General features: G+C 36.6%; 1 protein-coding gene across 12 annotated transcripts; it reads left to right on the forward strand.

Moving 5' to 3' along the window:
- Positions 1-1,602: 1,602 nt before the first annotated feature.
- On the forward strand, positions 1,603-26,768 carry LOC132307338 (uncharacterized). Of its 12 annotated transcripts, none has more exons than XR_009482210.1 (7): positions 1,603-1,762; positions 13,989-14,093; positions 14,267-14,400; positions 18,133-18,448; positions 18,532-18,555; positions 19,483-19,530; positions 24,582-25,025. XR_009482210.1 is itself a non-coding variant. In XM_059805063.1 (6 exons), the coding sequence occupies exons 3-6, from the start codon at positions 14,314-14,316 to the stop codon at positions 26,465-26,467; spliced, it is 618 nt and encodes a 205-aa protein (XP_059661046.1). In that variant the 5' UTR covers positions 1,603-1,762; positions 13,989-14,093; positions 14,267-14,313; the 3' UTR covers positions 26,468-26,768. The 12 variants fall into 12 exon arrangements, 4 of the variants coding, with proteins under 4 accessions (XP_059661046.1, XP_059661047.1, XP_059661045.1 ...); XR_009482207.1 differs by lacking the exon at positions 24,582-25,025 and adding an exon at positions 22,355-23,138; XR_009482208.1 differs by having other exon boundaries at positions 18,532-19,530.
- The last annotated feature ends 684 nt before the right edge of the window (positions 26,769-27,452 follow it).

The following is a 27,452-nucleotide window of genomic DNA, read 5'->3' on the forward strand; positions in this document are numbered from 1 at the left end:
CACCAATTGTATAAAATATAAATATTTCAGAAACGTCAGGAACATATGTCAATTAATCCAAACAGGAATTTGCTATGCCAGGGCATATAAATCCCAACACCATGTTCAATTACTAATCTTTCTTTATGTTGTGTTGATGTGAAATCAATGTTATGATAATTGTTTGGATGTGGCCTTGCATAATCTATAATAAGCAGCATATGGTGCAAATTTTAGAAGATTAGACTATAAGTCATCAAATTTCACTATAATACGTATGTATCAAGACATCAAATTCATGTCAAAGCTCTTAATTATAAACTTCTTCCAAAGATTACATTTTTTTATGTATGTAAATACACACACGTGTGTGTATATATGAATATTTTTTTTACTTTCTATTACATTATTATTAGGAAGGTAAATACTCATGATCTACAACTAGGCTGAAACCCTCACATCTATAATTTTATTTATTTATTTGAAGTGTTAAACAAACATACATTCGTGCCTCACACCAGTCTCAAACGCCCAACCTCTCTTTTGAAAAACGAGAGCTTGTACAGGTTAGGTCAAACCCTCGGTTTTTGTTTCAGAATATGTATTTGAATTTCAAGAAACCTTACAATCGGTATTCAGTTGGGTTGAGCCCACCAACTAAAGCCCAATTTAAACATTCGGAGGGCTTGGATTACTATTGTCATTATGTTGATAGTTGGGATTGGTATGCATCAACTTCAGCCCAATTACTTTAATTTTTACAGACAGACAAACAGCAAAGGGAAATTGTTTACATTTTAAGATGTTGGTATCTATATCCACAATCTGCAGTCTTCTCATGTTAATCAAATTTATTTACACTGTGTTTGGATAAGAGAATTGAAGGGAAATTAATAAGGGAAAATTTAAAAAATAAATTAAGGAAATAATCATTAGTTGAAATTGTTCAATAATCATTAGTTCAATTAAGGGATAACATAAATTAAGGAAATAATCATTATATTCAAATTGGATAAATCTATATATATTAATAATACTCACGCTTAAAACACACACACTCTCTCTCTCTTCTGCCTATGATTTTATTTTTTTTATTATGAATATTTTAATTAATTATGATAATTTTTTTTCAATTATATAATATTTGATTAAATATTAAAGCTCTCGTTTTAATAAATAAGTCATTAAACTGATTAACACGTTTAGTTGTTAAATAAATGGGTTGGGTTAGTATTGAAGATTTTTTATACGAATATTAAATGATTAACACGTTTAGCTATTAAATAAATGGGTTGGGTTAGTATTGAAGATTTTTTATACGAATATTAAATGGGTTAGATTTGAGTTTACCTATTTAGTATAATATATTTACATCGACACAACACGAACACGAATTGTCACCCTTAAGTATAGACAAAGCTTATGTTGAAATGACATAACTATCTATAATAATTAAGTTTAAATAAGTAAAACATATTACATAGATTATATTCACGATTATAACATGTTGCATTAAATTAGTTATATAGTTTGAACCCTCAACCCTCATCCAACACAATTAAATAAATAAATTAATCGTATCTATTTTTTTCGTGACCCAAGCTTATTTATGTAAAACTCAAATCTTTTTAACGGGTATCCTGTAGCCCGTGTGGTGTAGTAATTTGTTACCCTGCTCCTGCGCGAGATCCAGTGAGAGAAATCCTGCGAACCTAGAAAAGGGTTCGCATTTCATGAAGAAAACTTCCATCCAACTTCTGTAATCTAACTCTTCGATTCTTCTGTAAGTTCTCATATGATTTCATTCCAATTTGGATCCACTAAAATCTCTCAATTTTTGTTATTTTTTTTTTTTTCATGCTTTTATTGCGTCTTGTAATTATTCAACAATGCTATACAGATTTTATGCGTAGATCCCATGTTTATGTTTATATATTGATGATGCATAGTGTTGTTCTCCTGCTTGTAAATGCGTATGTGTATATATACATATATTTCTTATATATGGAGATGGTGGAACTTTTTTTGTTTTCGATTTCAATAATTGAAAGTAGGATGCAATGTTTGAGGTCAGTAATAACCAGCTAGGGCTTCATAAACACGATATTGTATTTGCTTGATATGTAATTGAGATCATGAGTCCATGAATCGAACTACACTGTTTGTGTGAATTGATTTTGATTACTGAACTGTACGAATTAAAAAGTTACAAAAATTAATGTATGGGCATACTTGAACCTTGAGGCGTGTTAAGTATATGAAAATACACTGAACTAAACAACCATATATCTGAATAAATTTGTTTAGCACTCCCAATCAGGACCTGCCAATGTGCCTGACTTAACATTTAGGTCTACTTTTTCTCAAATCCAAAATTTGGATCTCCTCTAAGTAGGCTACTTGGATCGGTACAGATCTGGAAGTGATGACTCAATTATAATGGGCTGCCTTAACTGGAGCGACTATTATTCCGTAGAAGGGAACGAATTTATACTTGTGGTTTTGGGTTAATAAGACAATCTGGGTGAGAAAAATATGTACTTAATATAAGCAATTCATTTGCTGGAGGCAATTTAACAATCACTTTCTTATAATTTTAAAGGCATGGGATGGTGGGATGGGTAAATTGAGTCAGCCCTTACTTGTAGCATCATTTAGCACAAGCCACAAAGTGACTGTGCCCTCAGACATGAACCCACATTCTCATGCTTGTCAGCCTGAGATTTAACTAATGCACCAAATAATGGCCCCTTATCTTATGAATTATTGTTTATAGTTTAGTAAATATAATGATTATATACAAAAGACATGCATGGTTGTTGATATTCTTTTTGTCACACCCCATTTTCTATAGCGTCAACAACTTGTACAATATTCATTCTTATGGCATGACTCATTTGTCATTCATCGAAGTACCTAGAAAAAAACACCACATTCTGGATAATATAACCTTAAAACCCAACACACTAAAATACTACATAATAGGTCAATACTAAACCGTCATTTTCATCCCAAACATAAATGAAATATAATATCATATATGCATTCTGACCTAACTACATGATCTCTCAAAAGCATATATTATCAAAGATAGACAACATAGAGAAATAGTGGTAATACTCAATAAACGGATCATCCATAATGCATTAGCGTGTTCGTCACCTGAAAAGGTAAATAAAGAGTGAGCTCATAGCTCAACAAGTTCACCACTCAACAAGTTAATTCTTACCTCTCCTTAGCAGTGGTGCACCGTAATTAAATTGTTATCATAACCGTAGTAAACCTCGCAACATTAATATTACAACTTCATCTGTATTTCATTTAGTTTTGGATCTTGGCTCCATGTTAATCTTCTTGATTAACTACTTCAATAATTAGATTTTAAAATTTAAATTGTAAAGACTTGATAATTGAGGAACACATCTAATAATGAAATACGGAACAATATAAGTAAGGAACACATCCAATACTGATTATCTCAATCATTTATATAAAGGAACACATCCATTAATACTTATGAAGGAACACATTTATTATTCCAAGTTCGAAATACATCCACTATTCAAGTTTGGAACACTTCCATAATTTTTCAAAGATTATACTATTTTAGTTCTAAAACTTTTAACATTTTCTTATTTAAAACCTTTAATTGTTTATTCATTCCCACTAACTTTTAGTTTAGAATTTCTATCAAGCCATAGTATGGTCTCTTAAATACTAGCCTTAACCTTCTTTTTTGACACCATTTCCTAAAAAAGTCATTTATCGTGATTCCATAATAGAAATATCCTCGTAGTCACCATCTTTCCATGCTAAAATGTCATTAATCATCACTGGACCCGCATTATACGTATATGTATATTTATTTATGGGCTTATATGCATACACAATTTCTTTGTTACAAAGCGGTTATTAACATTAATTCTTTGTAACAATCAACTTCTTACTCTGATAATTACAATAATGTCTTACGATCTACTTCCTATAATGTCCGATTTTGGGAGGATTTATGGTGTGGATATCAGTTGTTGTCTTTCTCCTTTCCTAGACTCTATAGTATAGCCAACGATAGACACACCTATTTAGCTGACTGTTATCGGCTTGATAGCAGTGGGATTATGTGGGATGTGCACTTTAGGCGTTCTTTTCAGGATTGGAAGATGGATGAGGTATGTGCCTTTCTGGATATGTTGTATTAGCAGGAGAAAGTTGGCAGAGGTAATGATGGCATTTTGTGGGTTCCTTCCTCCCATGGAAGATTTGGTGTCCGGTCCATGTTTCTATGCTTTTCCAACTTCGTTGGTCCTGTTTTCCCATGGAAGACTATATGGCGCTCCAAGGCTCCGCTTAGAGCGGCATTCTTTGTTTGGACTGCCGTCTGGGATAAGATTTTGACGTTGGACAATTTGAGGAAGAGAGGCAATATTATCGTTAATTTGTGTTGTCTACGCAAACGAGATGGTGAGTTTGTGGATCACATTCTTATGCACTATCCTGTGGCGTACGATTGTTGGAACCTCATCTTCGACTTATTTGGCATGCATTGGGTAATGCCTCAGTCTTCCAAAGGACTGATTAACGCGTGGAGAGGTTGCCTAATGAGAAGTCACGCTCGCGATTATTGGAGGATAGTTCCACACTGTGTTTGGTGGTGCATATGGAAAGAGAGGAATAGCAGAATTTTCGAAGGAAAGGAATCGCCTTTGGCGACCTTGAAACTTCATATGCTATGCTCTATTTTTTGTTATGTGAAAGGAAGCACTTGCTCCTCGATTGACGATTTAGTTGATCTTTTGGACTCTATAGGTCCTTAGGTTCAGTTTCCGTTTTTGTATTAGAGACATGTTCCTCTTTTGAACGCTTTTCTAATCAATTATTACTTATAAAAAAAAATTAATGCATTAATTTTCTATTTTATTGGTGTAGAACACAACCAACAATTCTTGCTAACTACATTCTGGGCAATTCCAGTAGCCGTTTTATGGTGGGTCAGCTCTGCCTCGTACTACAATTTGGGTTCTAAGCAGACATTAGATAACCCGATTTATAAATATCTCTAGATTGTTTCATCACACCGAATCCAATCATCTTCAATATTTTCTAGATTCCAACAAACCAAGGAAACCATTATTCTATTCAAATATCGAACCAAATAGTATAAGAGTGGTACTGCAGGACCACCTCTCATCATCACTAATACTTTAAACTAAGATTCTAACTTGATCTTCGATATTCAGTAAACCATAATCACAAGCAATAACACCACACATATTGAAATAAAGATCTGAACACCATCATAAATTCAATCACTACCATGGTTCACCATATCGTCCAATATGCGACTCTTTTTAAGTCCGATATGCAACCCGTATCGGCCAGTTTACACTGACTTTGTCCGAGTCCGTTACTCCGCGACCGTGACCGATACTGCGAACCATGATCACTACTTAAAATCTATGCATATATTACTGTTAACATGCTTACACATTATACTTATAAATAAGTACTGGGCATATACTTTTTAATTATATATTTCAACCCAGTCACCTATATAAATATGTGTTGTAATATATTTGTCTAAGTTATCTACACATCAGCACTTAATTAAGCACTAAATTCCAAAAATACGACTACTATAAGACAAATATGATTTTCATAGGCATCAAACTACACATAAACTAATCCATACATACAGTGAGAGATATTCTTCTATACAAATACTTTATCTAACGTCCATCACGTATATATGGATTGCATCCTTTGGCACTTGCTTTTCTAATCCAATTTTACTTATTAAATTTTTTTTTTTTTTTTGATAAGTTAATTTTACTTATTAATATATATGTATTATGTATGAGAATGTCTCAAATAATTGTTAGTTTAGGTGACATAAAAATGACCACATTACTATTCTAACTCATTGAGGATCCATCTATTAACCTCCTATTGTCCTCCCTTGGGTATATAGTATGGTAGGCTAGTCCTTTATAATCAAGGAACTACAACTGCTAATGATTTCAGTTTTTTAGCCTGCTCCATGGTTGAGATCGTTGGGTGACCTAAGTTGAGAGTTGTACACATTTTATGTTTTTGAATGATAAAGAAATAACATGAATGTTAAATGGTAGCAATTGATTGATATGATGGTAAAAACTCGAAATTTATTAGAATGAGGATGCGGGTTATTTTATTTTATTTTTGATAAATAAGCATTCATTGTAAAGAGCCCAAAAGGGGGGCGCAGCTCGGAACAATTGCACAAAAACTATAGCCTCAAGCTATCCACAAAAGCCAAAAGATCCTTCATAGATTTACAATTAGAACTCTGGACCCAAAAGAATAAAGAACTAAGAACATAATATCTAATCGCCCCACAAGGAGACTCCACCCCATCAAAGGGTCTCATATTCCTCTCCTTCCAAAGAGTCCACCACAAGCAAAGGGGGGATGCCCTCCGCACATCTCTGACTTGGGGACGAACACGATAGCTACCCCAAGAGTTAATCAGGCCCACCGCAGACTCAGGCATGACTCACTGGATCTCAAAAATAGTGCAAAGCATATCCTAACCATCCGTAGCCCTGGGACAATGAAGGAGAAGATGATCCATAGACTCCTCGGCTGGCTTGCACATACAACACCAATGACAATAATCTGTCATCTCCTTCTCAGATTGTCAATGGTCAGGATCCTTCCCAAATCCGCTGTCCAAGTAAAAACTCGATTTTTAAGTGTGACAATGCAGGTTCAAATCTTAGGGTGAATGCTTTGTGAGAATAAGAAAGGTGGTTAGTTTTGTGTTGGAACTTAATCTCCCAACCTAGTCTAGTTCTACCTGTGTTCAAATTAGGTTGTCTGACCTAATTTAAACTAAATTTGTATAAGAATTGGTTTAAGGTACAGGCTCAAGGCTTATGCCTTGAGAACACAACCCTAACGCTTAAGTTACTTGACAATATGGCCAAACATCAAAAGGTGGAAGTCTGTGCCGTTGGCCTGGAATAGAAGTTATTCTTGACCTAGTTGCTTCTTTTTGTTGTAATACAAAGCTGTGATGTGTTGGCTAACTATGACCTTTTTCATGGCTTAATTCCCGTAAACTTCTTAGGAGCTTACATTGACGTATTGTTTATCAAAACTTATCCAAAAAAAAACCTCAGACCAGCCCATATACGGCAATGAAACACTTTTATTCTTTCCAGTGAATAAAGGATATAAAGTTAGTTCAACTCTGAGACATTGTTGTTAACATTTTTTCTGAAACTTAATAAATTTAAATTGTCTTCATAGTTTTTTTTTTTTGATAAGTAAAAATATATTAGAAAAACATTCAAAAGGGGAACGCATCCCTAATACAAGAAGAAAAAAGATCTAAGGACCAATAGTATCCAAGAGATCAAAGAAATCATCAATCGAGGAGCATGCGTTTCCTCTTACATAACAGAACAAAGAACGAAGAATATGAATTTTTAAATAAACTAAAAACGATTCTTTTCCTTCAAAGGATCTGTTATTTCTCTCACGCCATAAACACCACCAGACATAATGTGAAACAATCCTCCAATAATCACGAGCTTGTTCTTTAACAGGACAACTTCTCTAAGCGTTAATCAATTGTGAGGAGTGCTTAGGCATTACCCAAAAAAGGCCAAACATGCAAAAAATAAAACTCCAACAATCATACGCCACAGGACAATGCAAAAGAATATGATCCACGGATTCACTATCTACTTTACATAAACAACACCAATTAACAATGATGTTGCCTCTCCTTCTCAAATTGTCTTATGTCAAAATATTTCCTAATGTGGTAGTCTAAACGAAGAATGCAATTCGAAAAGGAGCTTTAGAACGCCAAACAGACTTTCATGGGAACTCGTGACCAACGAAATTGGATAAACACAAGAACATGGATCGGACACCATACCTACCATGAGCTAAAGGAACCCACAAAATATCATTACACCCTCTGCCAATATCCTTCTGCCTATACAACGTATCCAAAAAAATACAAGCTTCCTCCATTTCCTAACCCTGAAATGAGCACCTAAAACGCACATACCACATAACTCCATTGTTATCAAGTTGATAACAATCAATTACATAGACATGCTTATTGGCTGCAATACTGTAAAGTCTAGGAAAGGAGTGAGACAGCAACTGATCTCCGCACCAAAGGTCCTCCCAAAAACGAACATGTCTGCCATCACGAACTTTGAACCTAATGTGTGAGGAGAAAACATCCCATCCCTTCCGAATGAATTTCCACACACCAACGCCTCTTGTAATAGTGATTGGGAGATAGGACCAGCCCCCACTCTCCTCACTAAGACGACACGAGACAACTCTTCTTCACTGACGATGGCGTTCCTTTCCAAATCTCCATAACCATTTTCCCAAGAGAGCATGATTAAAAGGAACGATTTTTCGAATGCCTAACCCGCCTAACCTCAACGGTTGGCAAACTTGATCCCAATTAACAAGATGATACTTAAACTCCTCTCCCCTTCCACCCCAAAGAAAATCCCTCTGAATTTTTTCAATCCTTTCAGCAACAGAGCATGGAATTTGAAACAAAGATAAAAAGTAGGTAGGAAGGGACGAAAGAGTACTCTTAATGAGTGCGACTTTCCCCCCCTTAGATAGATACTGTATTTTCCATTCTGCTAATCTTTTCTCATATCTATTAATCACTGGGTCCTAATTCCAAACTCGCGTAGAAGAAACTCCTAAAGGCAATCCTAAGTAAGAAAGAGGAAAAACACCAACTCTACACCCTAGGACAGCAGCTAAGGAGGAAATATCTAGAACATCCCCCACTGGAGCAAGCACACTCTTTCCAACATTAATCTTTAGCCCAGAAACTGCTTGGAAGCAAGCAAGAATGCACCTCAGATATCTAAGTTAAGAAACTTCGGCATCACAAAAAACCAAAGTGTCATCCGCGAACAACAAATGGGAGATCTGCATCTGATTTCAACATCTCTGCCAACTTTGAACCCCCTGATGTAACCTAAATCTTCCGCTTTTCTCATTATCTGCTCAGACCATCCATGACAATAAGGAAAAGAAAAGACGATAATGGGTCTCCTTGTCTCAGACCACACGAGCTAGCAAAAAAACCCGCAGGTGAACCATTCACGAGCACAGAAAACATAACTGACGAGATACAAGTTTGAATCCATTTTATCCACCTGTCTCCAAACCCTATCCTCCGAAGCAGATACAGAACAAACTTCTAATTAACATGATCATAAGCTTTCTCGATATCAAGCTTACACAAAACGCTAGGAACCCCACTTTTTAATCTAGAGTCAACACATTCCCCTGCGATAAGAACAGAATCCAAAATTTGCCTTCCACCAACAAAAGCATTCTGTGATTCTGAAATGAGACCATCTAAAACATTTCTCATCCTGGAGATAAGAACTTTGGCAATAAGCTTATACAAACATCCAATTAAGCTAATTGGCCGAAAGTCCGTAATATCAGAGGCACCGCCCTTCTTGGGAATGAGAGCAATAAAAGATGCGTTCAATGATTTCTCAAATGTGCCATGGGAATAAAAATCCTGAAAGGTGCCCATCACCTCAGCTTGCACCACCTCCTAACTCTCCTTAAGAAACTGCATAGTAAACCCATCTGGCTTTGGAGCTTTGTCCCCGTTACAACTAGAAAGTGCCTTAAGCGCTTCCTCCTCCGTGAATGGAATCTCAATCCTATCACTATCCAACGCAGAAACAGAATTAAAAGGAAAACCATCAAGAGTAGGTCTCCACCCAAAGTCTCAATGTAGAGCTACTGATAAAAAGACACGATTCCCCTGCGCACCTCATCCTCCCTCCACAACTCAGAACCATTGACCCGGATACGCCCGATGTGATTACATCTTCTGTGAGCGTTGGCAAGTCTATGAAAGAATTTTGTATTACGATTCCCATCTTTTAACCACAAAGCCCGAGACTTCTGGCGCCACGAAATCTCCTCCATAAGAGCAATCTCAGCAAAAACCGCTTGGCAAGAGGCTTTTTTAGAGCGTAATGACACCTCATTCTGTCCCACCTCATTAAGACGATCGAGCTCAGCAATATCAGCAAGAACTCTATTCTTCTTCCATTCAAGATTCCCAAACACTTCTTTATTCCACCTCTTTAACTCAGTTTTAAGAAACGGAAACTTTCTAGCTAACACATAACTAGCAAAGCCTGTGAAACTTGCTTCCTCCCACCAAGACTGAACCTTCCCTTGAAAGTCCTCGGATCTCAGCCACGTATTTTCAAAGCGGAAAGGAGTGCGTCTAGAACTCAAACCACTACAATCAAGAACTAAAGGCACATGATCAGATGTCACTCTAACCAGAACAGCTTGAGAGACATCCGGGAAATGCTCTTCCCACGCCCCAGAAATCAGAAATCTATCCAACCGAGAAAAAGTAACCGGTTCCCTACCATTAGACTCCAATGATAGGTCAATGAGAAAATAACTATCAATGAATTATGAAAACATGGTCATTTCAAAGGACCACCTGCCCCATGTGGACCTCTCAAACGGGGACCTAACAGAATTAAAATCCCTGCCTAAACACCAAGGCAATGACCACAAATCCTTAACATCCACAGGACTGGTCTATCACTATCAGTAACAGGCCCATAAACACCTGAAAACACCCATCTGAAAATGTCTTCCTCCATCTGAATTAGACAAGACACAGAGAAAATACCCTTCCAACAATTCAAACTTGACAACCACCTTCGATCCCACATGAGAAGAATACCACTTGAAGTGCCAGAGGCGTTCAGCACTTCCCATTCCACAAATCTTCCTCCCCAAAGACTCCTGACAATCTTAACGGTGATAGAAGCCATCTTAGTTTCCTGTAAACAAACAACATGAGCACTCCACTTCCTCAAAGCTACCTTGACAACTCTTCTTCTGTTCGGATCATTTTGACCACGAACATTCCATGTTATAAGTCGTAGCTTCATGAAGAACCAAAAACGATCAACTCCTCCTCTTCCTCCCCATTTTCCACTTCTGGTTCTTCCCTTTTCTTTGGTCGTCCCATTCTTTCCGTCATAATTATTCTTCACTTCCTATTCGCCTTTCCGATGCGAATTTCTGACTTTGACTTCTTTTGTGCCACTATTAGGTTCAGTATTATCATTTCCTGCAACAATTTCGTGAAGAATAGACAAGGTTTGTTCATCATAACCTTCTGAAGAGACACCCAAAGCCTCACTTACGGCTCCAATGTTCTCGATAACCCATTCCATACCCAGATCATTGGTCGTCTCTAAACAATCTGGCCGCACAACTGCCAGAGGTTCCATTAAATCCACTTCAGATTGATCAAAATCCGTCCAGGAAAAAGAATCTTTAGAACAGTGCTGCTGAGAAGGAAAATCAACCACTCCTAACTGCATATTCCACTCTGTTTCTGAATTATCATGTTCAGTTGACAAATGCAGCAAAGAGCCAAAGCTCTTTAAGCAGAGCTACAGCTGAGTCATTATTCAGTTTGAAGTGCAGATCTTTCCCAACGCAAACTGTCACTCCATTGAAACAACCCACACTCCCAGTTGTGGCTTTTGAGACATCGAACTCTAACCATCACGCCATGAACTTGAAGACCCAATAAGACCCCTCTGTTAATTCGAAACATCCTCTACAACATCCCTAGTCCTCACCACTCCACCCGAAGGAGGAGTAGAAGTAGAGAGAGCATTTTGAGAATGATCAGAACTCAAACCTGAAAATGAAGCGTGAGGTCGTGCAACCCATTTCTGTTTTTCAGTCCGAGTCCACCGAGATCCATGGCAACTGACATCCATCATCCTCCACTCAGGTTTCAGCAAATGAGTCAAAGGCTTAGCATGGGCTTGTACTTCTTTAAATGGCTTACGGCCTGGTTTGGTGTTTGGGAAAGAGATAGATAAAGAGTTTGTCCCTTTTCGCACCCTTCTGTTAGGCCCAGATCTAATAGGCCAGTCTGAATCCGCCCACTTGGCCCGAATCTAAGCGGCCCTTTCTATACCCGTTGAAAAGGCCCAGAACCAAAGTTCGCTATGTTAGGTTTAGGCTGAGTGAGCCTAAAATTAAGACCAGGCCTGTCTGACTCCTGGCTTGTCTTGACATCTTCTGGCCCATCTCACTGCCATCCTCAGCCCAAAAAGAAAAGTCCTCCCCTACCTTATCGTCAAGAGATAAGGATAAGGCAAAATCTGGAAGAGCACCCCGTCGATCTCCACGTGTAATCCTTCTCTGCTCATCATCTACGTGTGTGGCCGGCGCGTGGAGATCACTTCGTCTTCTACCTCCTATGAACTTCACTGCTTGTTGGATTTCATGATCCTTCAGCCACTGTTGAATCTTGAGAACCCCCTCTTTTCCTTTACTGAGAATCTCATTCCATTTCTCTTCCGACATGAGATGAGATCCGTCAATACCTTCAAGACTCTCCGTTTGAGGAACAAGCTCCAGCGAGATTTCTTCCCAGATCGCGACCTTGTAACAGAAGGTGTCATCGTTAATAAACACGAACTTTGGACAATCACGGCCAAATCTCACTGTTATCCGAATGCTTTCGGCGTCCCTAGTCTCATCCGCATCAAATCTCACGTACCCACCACAAAGCTCTCCCACTTCGACGAACAAAGCATGACACCAGAGATGCAAAGGAAGGCTAAACAGCCTGATCTGTTTGAGGCCTTTATCACTAAGAACGCCATAACACCCAACTCGGAAGGACCACACGTCGATCCTCAAAGTTGAAGAACCCCACTGTCGTCGCCCTTCTTTCAACACGCGTTTGGCCTCTGCCTGAGTAGGAAACCGGAAAAGGAGCAGTGAGTCGGATAAGGGTGTTACCCCCACTCCACAAGTCGTATTCCAAGCCCGCGCTACCCATTCTTTCACACGATCACAACCCCCCACTTCCTTATCAAATCTTCCGACCAAACAAGATGAGAGGACTGACTTCCTTCCTCCGACGAACTCCCCGTCAATGTATAACCACGGTCCTCGGTGAGGAACTGCCGACTTCACTTCCCCTCCAAGCGAGATTCTTGGTAATCTTGCAATTTCTAGAAAGGATTTCATCCCAAACCTAGCAAAATCGCAGTCACACAAATCGCCCCTTGTGTGGTGAAATCGCACATAGTGACGTCATAACTTTCCTCACAAATCGCCCCACAAACTTGTCTTGTTTTCATAGTTATGCCACTATTTTCTTCTTTGTTTTGGGACTAAGAGAGAGAAAAGAGATTGACCATTAACATCAAAGAGGAGGATTTCCTTAATTATATAGTTGCTAACACTTGCTCAACATTTTCTTCAAGAGACCTTGAAGCCTGTTGTTAGTTTTTGAGGGGCTCATAAGTTGTAAGAAATAAGGTCTATATGATTTGGTCTTCAAGGATGGATTATTGGGATTATTTGTTAATTGCTCATATTGTTATGCTTTCATCGTCATAGTTAGGTTTGACTTGCATCATTCAAGTATACAAAAACCTGGTAGCTTTCTTTAGCTGATTTTGTGCATTCGTGGGGATTAGTATCAACCTTGAGTGGTGGTAAGCACTTTGTGTAACCAAACAAAAAGCATACAAATTTAATGTAAGCATTTCAATTCTTGTGCAGCATTTCATGCTGTTGTACTCAAGAGTTAGTGCTACTAGGTTTGGGTATTCTATGTGGAATATTAAATCTCATTTATGTATTTCTATGAGCAACAACATTATATTCCTTAAAGTTAAATCCTTACAAGAATTGGGATATATAAGAAAATGTTTTAGTATTTTCACATATATGCCTATGCGGTCATTATAAGCAAAATTTTTGAAAGAATTTTTTTGACATTTAAAAAGCTCTGATAACATACTAATTGCGCCTATTAGTTCTTAAATAATGTTTCTTCATGATCTTTTGATTTAAAGGAGTTCTTGTCTTTTTAGTGGATTAATTTTGCTTATAAAAAATTCAAGGTTTCCCTGTTACTTTTGTCATTGCAGATTCTGAGTAAAGGCTCAGCAACATAAGTATCCTTTATATCTTATCACCTACCAATAGTCTACATCTACGAAAGTCTTGCAGCTGACCTGTTGTCTTTGATTTTGGTGAGAAAAAAGTTTATTTTATTTTATTTGTGATATGCATGTTTTATTCACATTTTTGGTTTTTGGTTTTGTTTTATTTTATTTTATTTTTTGTCTCTTTTTTTTTTGGTTTTTTTTTTTTTTTGTTGTGGATATGTTATGTGCACACCTAAAACTCGTAGAATATCTGTCAGGTTCAAGTGAAGCTGGAAATAGTGCTGAAGAGAGTATTTTGCATTCAATGGATGGAAATGAAATGAAGAGTGTGAGCACAACATTGACCAGCACTGCAATGATGCTGTCCCCTGTTTTTCTCTGGAGATTTAAGGTTCCATTATTTATTATCATTGAATCTATTTTTGGAAGCCTTATTTAATTCTATTCAACTTATGAAAAAGGATAGTAGGGATTGTATCCATATTTTCTAAATTTGCTGCCTTTTTACTTGTTTTTTTGGGATGTTGGAACCTCAATGGTGCACTTTGCATGATGGTTTACCTTGTCAATCTTGGCTTGGGAGACCATATGTCCAATAAAATTGTAGATTCTCCTTCTATATAATTTCCCTTTGAGGGTGAATATGTTTGGAGTGGCAATTAAGTTTAAATTCTCTACCAAAGAACCACACACCCCTTTTCAAGGGGGAAAAAGAGCACTCATTTTCTTTACTGATTTTCACGAGTGAGAGAAATAATGATATATATGCAATGGGTTGCCGTTCCTGTAAATGCTGAGGCCAATCATCATCATCATCCTTGCCTTAATCCCATATGAATGGAATCAGCCACATGAATTCTCTTTCTCCAAGCCTTTCTATTATGTGTAATTCCACCTACTATATTTAGTTTTTTAACATCATTATTAATAACCTCATCACATGTTAGTTTTGGTCGCTCTCTTCGTCTCTTACCTTCTATGACAACTAGTCTTCCTAGTTTGATCGGTGCTGCGTCTTTAGGTCTCCGATGTAAGTGTCCAAACCATCTAAGTCTACTCTCTCTAATTTTCTCCCTAATGGGAGCCACCCCTATTTTTTCTCTCACACTTTCATGAGTGATCCTATCTCTCCTAGTCACGCCACTCATCCGTCTTAACATTTTCATTTCCGCTACATAAAGTCGTCGTTCTTGTTTATTTCTTAGGGCCCAACACTCTGCTCCATATAACATAGTTAATCTAATAACGGTCCTATACAATTTTCCTTTTAATCTACGTGTTATTCTTTTATCACATAAAGTCCCATTAGCTTGTCTCCACTTGGTCCATTTCTCTGTCCTTCTGTATTATCGATCCTAGATAGCGAAAGTAGTTGATGTGAGTAATCTTTTGCTTTTGAAGTGTTATCATTATATTGAAAATATCTGAATCTCTATTGAATTTGCACTCCATGTACTCGATTTTTAGTTCAACTGATTCTCAATCGTTTTATTCTAATATATTTCTCCATATTTCTAGTTTTATTGCCAAGTTCTCTTTAGATGTGTCTAGGAGCACTATATCATCTACAAACATCATGCACCATGGAATCTCGTTTTGGAAGTCTTTTGTAATTTCGTCTAAGATTATTGCAAATAGATATGGGCTTAGCACTGACCCTTGTTACAATCCTACATTTATGGAGAACTCACTAGTTTCACCACATGTGGTACGGACTGTTAACCTTAAGGATTCCATCCAAGGACAATCTAGGTGTTTTGATGATAACAAACCATTAATGGTGTTTAAGGACTAATGTTTACATTGAGTGTTATATAGATTATTCACATTCAAAGAATGACCTCAATGAAGCACTAAAGATCATTTCAAGTATTCCATTATTCAAGATCACATCAAGGAAAGAAATTGATACAAAGAAGAGTTGAAGTTGCAAGGAAAGATAGTTTGGACTACAACGAGGAAGAAAGCAACTCAAAGAAAGGATGAAAGCAAGGATACCTCAAAGCTTAAAGATCATGGACAAAGCTTGAAGAAAGGGGTAGATAGGATGGTGAGTGTTTAGGATTCAATGTCAAAGTATTTATGAATCCATTTGAGGCTCATTTCTATAGGACCATGCATATCACATCATCATTCATATGTTCCTATATCCATTAGCAATAAACTATGCACTTCATATATATATATTTGCACATGAAGTCATTGCTAAAGAATGAGTTAGTTCAAGCTTGCTTAAGCTTTGAAAGAACTCATCACTTGTGCTAGAAATGTTAAAACCATGCACATCAATCATATAATTCATATTAGTCAACTATTAAGGCATGAGAAGCCTTCATTATCATGAGTTGGTAAAGGACATTAGGACCCCTGAATGCGCGTCATGAAAAACTTATGTTTTTGGCTAAGTATGAAAAATGGCTAAGTGTGAAAAATAGATTTTTGAAATAATGATTATTTCAAAATAATTTTTCCCAGTAATAACTCATTATACTTCAAATAGCCTAAACTGATTTTATCAGAATTTTTGACCAAGTTTACATTGGTCTACATATGGATTCATTTTTACCAAAACTGTCGGAAATCCAAATTTGTACAAAGACTGAATTTCTACATTTTGATTTAGTTGGATTTTAATTTTCTTATATTTTTTATTGAATCCAAATGGAGAGTACTTCCTTATTTACATTGTAAACTTAAAGTAAATGGACATATAAATACTGTAAAGACATTTACTTAAATGTTTAGAAAAACTGTCATCTGTTATCCTTGAACAGTTTTTTGAAATAACAGTTTTTCTGGAGCAGTTCATTTCGGCCGACCGAAATGAATATGCAATAGATACCGGTCGACCGGTATCTCATGGAATTTGTGCAGTAGTCATGCTAAGTCGAAACTCACAACCGGCAGACCGAAATGGGGGCATTCGGCAAACCTGATTCATTTCAGTTGACAAATGAAAATACAAATTCAAATCATGCGGCTTCTTTGTCTTGAGCCTTGTGTGCTCCACTCACAGCAGCTAAAATTGACCTTGCTTGATCTGCATATCAAGAAAGATTCTTCTAAATATTTGAGGAGACTTTAGGGAAGAATATTGATGCTACAAATTCAAAATTTAGACAGCTATTTCTTTCTTGACCTTTGTGAACTCCAACAGCTACATTTGACCTTGCCTTATCTATAAATCAAGGAATTCAATACGGGATATGAGAGAGGAATATTGAAAAAGAAAACAGAGCTATTATTCTTCATTTTTCATCATGTACATCATATTCATCATTAGAGAGTTTTGAGCTTCATTGTATTCATATATACACTCTAGAGTGAGCTTAAACTTTGTACTACAAATCTGTGAGAGATTATCTTGTTCTGAAAATCTGATATTCAAATCTGTTGTAAAGCCTAAGACTCTTAGCAAAGGATGAAGAAGCTAGTTGGCTTCAAATTTGTAAGGGTTGGTGTGACCCAAAGGAAGACTAGGGAAGGTTGTTCCCTTAGCAAGGTGAAGCAAGGAGTTGCTTCATGTAAAGGTTTGTTCTCCACCCGTAAGGAGGTGCCATAGTGGATTGGGAAGTTTCAAGAGGGGTCTTGAGCCGAGGAGTAGGAGTTTCCGAACCTTGCTAAAATCGCCGTGTGAATGTTTGCAATCTCTTCCGTTATCTCCTTTACATTTATGCCATTGATTGCTTAAGTTTCTGTTTTAGCTATAATATCAAAGTAAAGCATGAAGCTATAAACTGTTTAAAGTTCTGAATTGATCATTGCATGAATGCATAAGGAACTGATTTGAACTTACTCATCAATTGAAAGGTGTTGAGTAGATATTGCAATTGCCCCCCCCCCCCTCAGAGTCAATACTTGGGCAACACGGACTTCAGTTTTTGTGTTCACTAGGTGTATTTTCTTGTTACAGTAAACTTCGTTTTGTTACAATAAAAATTATGTCACATGGTTTTTCTAAACACAGACTTAGATATTAGATTTAAGTGATCCCTGGTTCTTATCATTATGCGTAGTATAAATCACTATTTTTTACTACTTTGAACCTGTATATTGGGCCCTTTTTTTTTACATTGTCTTTTGTTTTGATTATCCATTATGTTTGTTTGATTTTGGGCATCAGATTTAATATTCATCTTTCCAGTGCTTGAATATTTTGGCGAGATTTAAATTTAGGTTGATGTCCAGAGACTGTTGTTTTTCATCTGGGGTTTCAGTTGCTGCAAGGTAAGTTCTAGATTTTTTTTAATAAAATTTTGAATTATTCTTGACTATGGTTTTTGTTTTTGGTGGGGTAAGAGTAGTATCTTAAAAAACGGTTGGATTTGATTTCTTTTGTAAGCATTCAGTAACTGGGTACCTAATGGAAATTGGCAGATTGGATGGGATTCAGTTATGAGAATGAGGCATTTTTGTATCATAATCCTCTTCTTCTTGCGGTCAGTGAAGCTTTTCTTTTGTCAATGTTTGTAACATTTTTTTCCTTTTATTAACTCATGTACTTCCGGTTTTGATGTTGCAGACTATGATGGTTTGGCTTTGGGGGGTAAATCTATGGGTCTTTGCTCAGACTAATATTAGTTATGCTAAAAATTTTGACCTTGATCAAAATTACCTCACGCATCAAGATATATGGAAAGTACTTGTATTTACAGCTAGTGCATTGACTGGACAAATACGAAGTTGTTTATCTAATAGTTCTAGATTCTCAGTTGATGCCAACATGCTCTGATAATATGCATTTATGTAATTCTTGCTTATCAGATCTCTTTTTAATTATCTTAACTCAACTTAAGGTGGTCTTGTTTCAACTATTTATGGTTGGATACATGAACCCTAATTCGTCGTTTTACTCAATCACATAAATGAGTATTCCCTCCATCCCAGAATTAGTGTCCATCTTTCCTTTTTTGGGATGTCACAAAATAAGTGTTGCATTTTTTTTTTTGTTTGATAAGATATCATTGAAAGCCCTCAAAGAGGGGAGGGAACCCAAAAGAATACAAAGGATGCTTAAAACGACACTAAAGTTTCAAGCTATCCACAAAATCCAAAAGATCCCCCATCGATAATGGTTCTTGAACAAACGGCTTGTTTTATATGAGCGAAAACATCATTGCTTGTGGAAAGAATCTTTTTTCATCTCATTTCAATTCTACAGGTTTCTGAATTACATTTTCTTTTTAGAACTTTTCATGTCTAATTGAACATGACTTTGTAATTTGTTGCAGCTGCAATTTTATTGTTTATTAATGTACCAAAATTAATCAATATTTATAATATGGAAATGCTAGATATAGTTGTGAATTTAAAATCAACTCAATTGCATTTCTCCGCACTGTTTAAACACTTGGTAAAACCTTAAAGGTATTCATGTTATCCTACATATTTTAGTGGTCCATTAATTATTAACAATTAGAATTTTAAAGCTGAAATTTTAGACCACCTTGTAATTGTTTTCAATTTTTTGCAGGTGCTCTCAGATTTGGAACGGTCAGTATGTCGAATGGTTCATCAACAGGTTAGTGTTTCTTTGTTCATCCTAGGCTCTGTTTATGTCATTGTATTAACTATTGTTTGACCCAATATTTTCTTTTTGTTCTTTTTTGCCCTTTTGAATTCTCTTCTTCTTGATGCCAACTAAACTTAGCTATCTCTTTGGCCCTTCCTTTAGGTTTTTTCTTGAGTCAAATTGTTCTGCTCTATGAATTTTAGCTCTGTTTCTTGAATCATGTGCAAAGCAGATCTTCATGTCATGAAGACTTCTATTTTCCCTTTTTTCAAAACCATTCCAAAATTATAATTATAATTTCTATTGATTGTAACAGAAAAACATTATATATGTAGCCAAACCCAAAGAGCTGAGATAAGTTATAGTAAATGGGGTAAATTTTAAGTGGAGAAAAGACCTTTGCTAAGACAACCTCTAAATTATTCTGTCAAACTAATTGATTATTACAAAAGAGAATTTATTCAATAAAATTCAATGAAGTACCTGAAAATAAAAGCGTTAAGACAAATATTTGGGAGTAAATCTGTGGATAGATTTGAGAGAAGGTTAGCAGGTTGGAAGAAGCAGTATCTTTCCAAGGGCGGCAGGGTCACTCTGATTAAGAGTACCCTCTCTAGCCTTCCCACTTATTTTATCTCTCTCTTTCAGATTCCATCTTCAGTTGCGGAGAGGATTGAGAGGTTGCAGCGTAATTTTCTGTGGGGGGGCAGAGGTGAAGAGTTTAAGTTCCATTTGGTGAGATGGGATCAGGTATGCAGGCCTATTCGGAATGGTGGGCTGGGTCTTCGTAGATTGGTGCCCTTTAATAAGGCCCTTCTTGGAAAATGGTTGTGGAGGTTTGGTGTGGAGAGACATTGGCTTTGGAGGAGGGTTGTGGCTTGTCGTTTTGGAGAGATGAGAGGAGGGTGGAGCTCTTTGGAAGTTAGAAATCCTCGGGGGGTGGGAGTTTGGAAATTTATTTGGAAGGGTTAGGATGATTTTTCCAAGCACATTCGGTTTCGTCTTAGAGATGGGAGGAGGATTTGTTTTTGGGAGGATGTGTGGTGTGGTGATGCTCCTCTTGCTCTTGCCTTTCCTCAGCTTTACAGGATTGCTTCGGATAGGCAAGCCTTGGTGGTTAACTGTTATCATCTTGATAATGGGAGACTGGTTTGGGATGTTCGATTCAGGCGTGCCTTTCAGGATTGGGAGATTGATGAGGCAATTCGTCTCTTAGAGTTGTTATATCGCCAGAGGATTGTGGTGGAGGATTCGGATTGTTGGTAATAGGTCGCAAACTCCAAGGGGCGTTTTGAGGTGAGGTCTTTCTTCAAGTGTCTCTCTTTTGATCCTGGAGTTCGTTTTCCTTGAAAGTCTGTTTGGCGTTCCAAGGCTCCTCTCAAAGTGGCTTTCTTTGTGTGGACTTCAGTTCTGGATAGGATCTTAACCCAGGATAATTTGAGAAGGAGAAGTCGAGTGGTGGTCAATCGTTGTTATATGTGTCTTCGTGATGAGGAATCTGTGGATCACCTTCTTATTCATTGCTCTTTAGCTAGAGAGTGTTGGGATTTGATGCTTGGCTTATTTGGGTTTTATTGGGTTATGCCAGGATCTACTACAGAGTTGATTGAGAGATGTGGAGAGGTTGCCATGTGGGGGCTCTCAGTTAGGATGCGTGGAGAGCTACGCCGCTTTGTGTGTGGTGGTGTATTTGGCTTGAAAGGAATAGGAGATACTTTGAAGGAAAGGCGATGTTGATTTCGGTGCTTAAATTCTCGATTATTTCAACTCTTTTTTGTTGGGTTTCAGGGAGAGATCATAGATCGTTGGGGGAAATTGTTGATTTTTTGGCCTCTATGAAGGCTTGAGTACTTTGTGCTCTTTTGTATTTCCTTGGGTTACGCTCCCCTCTTGAGCATCTTTTAATAATATTCTTTTATTTATCAAAAAAAAAAAAATCTGTGTTCTAAAGATTATCTGAATAATTTTTATGAAACTTCTTTGAGAACACAAAATTATGGCTGCACCATAAACTTTAGTTAATTCCAACGCCTTTTTAATGTTTACCTATCAATGATCTTATTTTAAAGTAATTTTTATAGGATAGAAAATGAGACTATTGTGCAAATTTTTATTTCAAAACAATCATTTTTTAAATTAAAATGTGCCGATAACAATTTAGGATGTAATATGTGACTTCAAAAAAATGCAATTTTTTCAATTCTATAGTTGCAACTTGAAGGTCTGTGAAGATATCATACATGCACAAGGAGTAGATTTTTGAGGTGGTGGTTTGATGTTTTTTTTTTTCAGTTATGACATTGCCAACAAGTTCTTACTTGTATTTCATTTCAAATTTCAAAATACTTAGAAATTCTACTGCTATTATTTGTTTTTTACCACCACACAATTTTTGTGATAAAGATAATATGCAATATTATGAGTTCAGTTAATTTTTGAATATTTTAAGTCATACCCATGCTCTCTTCTTTCATCGACCATTGCTTTATTTGTCTTGTTAGTTATTATGGAAATAGAGGAGCTTCCACGATCTGGTTGTTCCAGGGTTTCTTTGTTCTTTTCCTTTCCTTTTCTTTTTTTTCCCTTTGGCAATATCTTCTGCTGTTTTTTTCTGTGTTCTTTTTCTTCTTCTTATTCTTCTTTATTATTAATTTTTTTTGGTCTCTCTCTCTTATTTTGTGATTTTTCTGTGATTAAGATGCCTAGAGAACTGCTTTACACAACCCTTCTTCAACTTTTATTGTTGTTATTATTATTATTATTATAGGTCTTAGAACGTATAGTTTCTATGCTTTCATCAATAAATTGAAATCCTTTTGGGAAACATTCCTAGGGACGACATCTGGTGCAGGGATTGCTCCCTTGCTAGCACCTTCCCTAGACTTGTTAGGATTGCTTCTAATCGACATGCCTTGGTGGACGACTGCTATCATCTTGACAGTGGAAGAATGGTGTGGGATGTTCGCTTCTTGAGGCCGTTTAAGGATTTGGAGATGGAGGATGCTATTGATTTTTTTGGATTTGTTATATTGACAGGAGATAGTGGAGGAGATTCTGACCTCTGCATTTGGATTCCATCTTCACATGGGCGCTTTGATGTTCCGTCATTTTGTCGTTGTTTGTGGATGCTCCTACACTGTCATTTCCATGGAGGGCCGTTTGGCGAACAAAGCGCCTGTCAAAGTAGCTTTTTTTGCATGGACATCCGTTTTGGGAAAGAGCTTGACCCAGGACAACCTTTAGAGAAGAAGACATTGTGGTGAATTGGTGTTTTATGTGCAAAAATGACGATGAAACGGTTGATCATCTTCTTTTACATTACCCAGTGGCCCGTGATTGCTGGCTTTTGTTTTTGGGTTTGTTTGGGATTCATTGGGTTATGCCTCGGTTTACCAGAGGTTTGGAGAGGGTGTATAGTGGGGCTCAAGCTCGTGACTCTTGGAGGGTTACTCCTGTGTGTGTTTGGTGGTGTCTATGGCTTGAAAGAAATAGGAGATCCTTTGAAGGAAATGAAAATCATATTGGGTCGTTGAAATTCTCCATTCTTAGCACCCTTTTTTGTTGGGTTCTCGGAAGAAATTGTAAATCCTTGGATGAGCTTTTAGAGTTTTTGGATTTGTTGAGGGTTTAGAGGCCTATTTGGCCTTGTGCTGTTTTGTGGGATACGCTTTTAATGAATTTTTAATTATCAAAAAAAAAAAAAACTTTCCTTTTCTTCTCTACTTAATACAAAAAGGAAAAAAAAACACTACTCTTCTTAATTTTAGAGAAACTCATACTAATCAGTTTAGATTTGGGATCACACTGGAGTGTTGCATGGTTTTAGAGGGCCCACAAAATACATTTTCTTTGTAGTTGATTCCTGCATTCATCTTGTAATTAATAATCACTGATGGTAATGCTACTTTACAAGTGTTTCATTAAAATCACACGTCGTAGGATTTTTATATTCCCAAATATATGGCGCTTTCTCCTCTTTGTTTTTTATGAGAATGTGAAAAAAGAAAACTCTAGCCTTCTTACTAGGAGCAGGATGTACATGAGAGACTAAGAAAGAGCGAGGAGGTAGGGGTAGACCATTTTTATTAGTGTCCATTCTTATTTGAATCGTTTAAGAAAATATAAAGTTTATTTTTTCTCTTATTTATGAGAGTTTAGACCTGTAATGTTACAATGTCAAGTAAGATGAATTTAGAAGGCACTATTTATATGTAATACTTGGTTTTTGTATTAATAGGTATTTTGGGTAAAATGAGATAAATCCCCCCCACGCATTACTCATGTTTTATTAATCAAGAAACTTGGTCTACCTTTGTAAATTTTTCTTCCCTCTTTTGTGGTCTGTAAACTTGGAAGACCACTTTAAGCTATCGCTCTTGAATTTCTCATCTCTTTCCCTTCGCTTCTTTTCTTTATTATTTAGTTTAAACATTTACATTTCAATTCTTGTGCAGGTGCATGAGGTAGCACCGAGCCTCAATGATATATCTGATTTCCTGTTCTCAAACCAGTTGGGGATAATGCGGAAGTGGGAGTTGCCGAGCCCAAATCGGTGGTTGCTGAGGAGGCTGTGGCATCATCATCCACGACTGAGGAGGCTGTGGCAGATGATTATCTCAAACCAGTTGTCATCCGCCACAGCCTCCTCAGTCGTGGATGATGATGCCACAGCCTCCTCAGCAACCACCAATTTGGGCTCGGCAACTCCCACTTCGGCATTATCCCCAACTGGTTTGAGAGCAGGGGAATCAGATATATCATTGAGGTTCGGTCCTACCTCATGTACCTGCACAAGAATTATAACAATAAAGACAGAAAGAATGGAAGGAAAAAAAAAAGATGCAAAAGTCCGTCCACCTCCAATGGATCCAATGCCTGTGGAACAACAAAGAGATTATTATGTATGACCATTATTAATTGATATATTCTATTAATTACCTACTTGTAAATAATACTATCCAAACATGTGTGTGACATTTAACCTTGACAAAACTTGAAAAGCACATCTTGTAACTTTCTCCTTATTTTCTTCTGTTCTTCAATGCACATGGACATACAAGCTGTCTGCCCATGCCCATCTCCGCCATAACTACCTTACAGTGTTTGCTATAACTGCCTTGGAGATGCTTCGCCCCTTCCAATGGGTTTTTTTCCGTGTAGAGGAGGAGTGGAATAAAATGAAATCCAAATCGAACATTCAGCCATGTCGAATGAGGAAGAAAATTTGCTGAACAACAATGGTCACAATGTATAGCAGCACCATTCCTTCTCGTAGGCATCATTTGAGGTTTATTCTTTGTATATTTGTCCATTGGGTTAACCCATATATCGGTCGATGAGTTTTTTACGATTCTGTTATCATTCATTTTGTCATATAAAATATCACCTTGTTTATGGCAGAATAGGTCAAACGAAGGTTATAATATCCATTCATACATAGATACCCCATTTCTGTTAATTTGGATGTTATATTAAATTTCTCTCTTTCTTTTGAACTGTACTAATTGTATTGTTTCTCTTTTTATGGGTACTAAAAGGGTTCTTTGTGTTTTGACAGTTGATTGAAATATTTGGGAAAAATAATAATAATAATAATAATAAAAGTGGTTGGGAAGTAATTATTTTATTTATTTTGTGAGTAGTATGAGTAAAACAAGAATTTTTTTATTTTACAGAGTGTAACAAGAATTCATTTAGTTATAACTTACCCCCAAATAATAATAATAATAATTATAATAATAGTAATTCATTTAACTAGAAAAATAAAATAAAAATAAAATTCTAAAAACTAATTCCCTGTATTTTCTTTCAAAGCCTTCTGTTGCATGGAGGATGGTCAAAATACTATTTTAAGGGTTAGTTCTTCTCATGCTACAATTTAAACACTTTTTTCCTTTTTACCTTTTCATCTTATTATTATTATTCTTTTAACAATAATAATAATTATTGTTGGTGGATTTCTTTCAATTTTTTGAATCCAAAAGCATTGCCAGTATTATTACCATTTTCTTGATAAGTAAAAAGTGTCAAAAAAAATAAAAAAGAAACAAAATGTACTGAAATGGCACAAATCTACAAAAAATTGTCAAAATCAGAGAAGGAATCCCAAATTCCAATTGTCGTCGATTATTTTGAGGTACCTTCCACTCTTCTCTCTCCTTGGGAGTTACTGTTCCTCACTATGTTGAGGTTCTCTGTGAATCAGAGAATTGGGGATTTTTCTTTGGTGGTGTATTTGTGTTGGGATGATTTCTCTCTCATCTAATCATAAACTCTTGCGGGTCGTATCTATGGCTATGTGGGCACGTGTCTGATAAAGGGCCGGGTTTTGGGATTTTGGCTTCCCTTTGCTGTCCTTGCCGAAAAGGCAATCGTGCGCAGTGGGATGTAAAGCTGGGGGTTTTTACGCTTTGAACGATTTGCTGACCATTCTGTGAAAAGTTTTCCTTTCGATTCGGGTATCACTATAAGTTCTTGCGTTTTTATTTTAGTGTTAACTGTCTCTCTGTATGTTTTGCCTTTCAGCTTTCTTGGTTTGCCTTCCTCCTATGGTCCGTGGAACAGTTATGATGGATTTATTGGCCAGGAAGGGACGCTTTTGGTTCAGGAGGGTTCTATTGATCGCTGTTCTAGGCGATATTTTCCTCGTGTTGTTGGCGATTCCGGTGATGGCGAATCGCTGTTCCCGTATCCAGTAGGGGTTCCTGGGGAGTTTGTGCGGTATGGTGTTACGCATATTTGTAGCAGGTTGGGGCTACCTATCAAGTTTCTTGATCCACATCGGGTTTCTTTTGCCCTTGATAATGGTTGTTTGGTTCCTTGCTGGCCACTGATCACTTCCTTGCCGTTTAGATTGCCGGCGATGGCAAGCCTTGGAATGATGACTGCTCAGATGACAGTCTTTTCGTCTGACATAAATAATGATACTTTTCTGTTGGCGTGTTGACCACAGTTATCTATGCCTAAGGCCATTTACACCCATCTCTCCGAATTATGGCTCTCTAAAAATACCACATCAGTTTTTCCAAGAGCCACGTCAGCAATTCCAAGAGCCACATCAGCAGTTTTCGCTCTTCAAAAACATACACTTCATCAGGCTCTCCGAATTTTCGCTCTAAATAAATAATAATAATAAAAAATTAAAATTAATTTTTTTTTTTTTTAACTCTTCCTAAACGGCTATATTCGTAACGGTTATATTCATAACGGCTATATTTTTCATCTTATATAATGAATACTCATTTGCTTATCTGAAAATCATCATTACATCCATCTCTCTCCATTGTAGCAAAATATCATCATCCATCTTTTTCAATTTTGAAATTCCAATGGCTTCGTTATCACAAGCTTTTCCTTTGGCAGACTCCGAATTTTTATTATGTATTGGTCGTTTAAGATTAAAAATTATGAATTGGAATAAGAAAATAAGTATTACAAAATCATATGGAAATAAGTAGATGAATTTGTAATTTTAATTATTTTTTTACAAAAAGTTTTAAAAAAGAATTATATATATATTTTTTAAAAATTATAGCCGTTAAGACACTATTTGTGTCAGCCAAATAGTGCCTTAACGGCCAAATACATTATTTGTGCCTAAACAATATATTTTTTATTTAATATATTTTATTTTATTTTTTATTTTAAAAAAAAAAAGAGTTCAAAATAATCAATTTTTAGGTTTTTTTTTTAAAAAAAATAAATAAATATAAAAAATCTGCCGAACAGGGCCTTCCAGGAACAAGAGAAAAAAACAAAACAGGTTTGTTACAAACGGCGCCGTTTTGACGCAAAAAAAAAAAAAAAAAAATATTCTAGTGACTACGGGTTGGCTTGCTGAATACCGCGAGCGGACCAGCGAATAAAATTGGGCCCCACCAATTTGGCTATACCGCTACACTCCCAAAAGCCCTTCACGCTCGCGGAAAATG

The sequence above is a fragment of the Cornus florida genome, unplaced genomic scaffold, assembly GCF_030987335.1.
Source record: "Cornus florida cultivar Cherokee Brave unplaced genomic scaffold, ASM3098733v1 CherokeeBrave_3.0.0_Hap2_Chr05, whole genome shotgun sequence".
In the NCBI taxonomy this organism is placed as follows: domain Eukaryota; kingdom Viridiplantae; phylum Streptophyta; class Magnoliopsida; order Cornales; family Cornaceae; genus Cornus; species Cornus florida.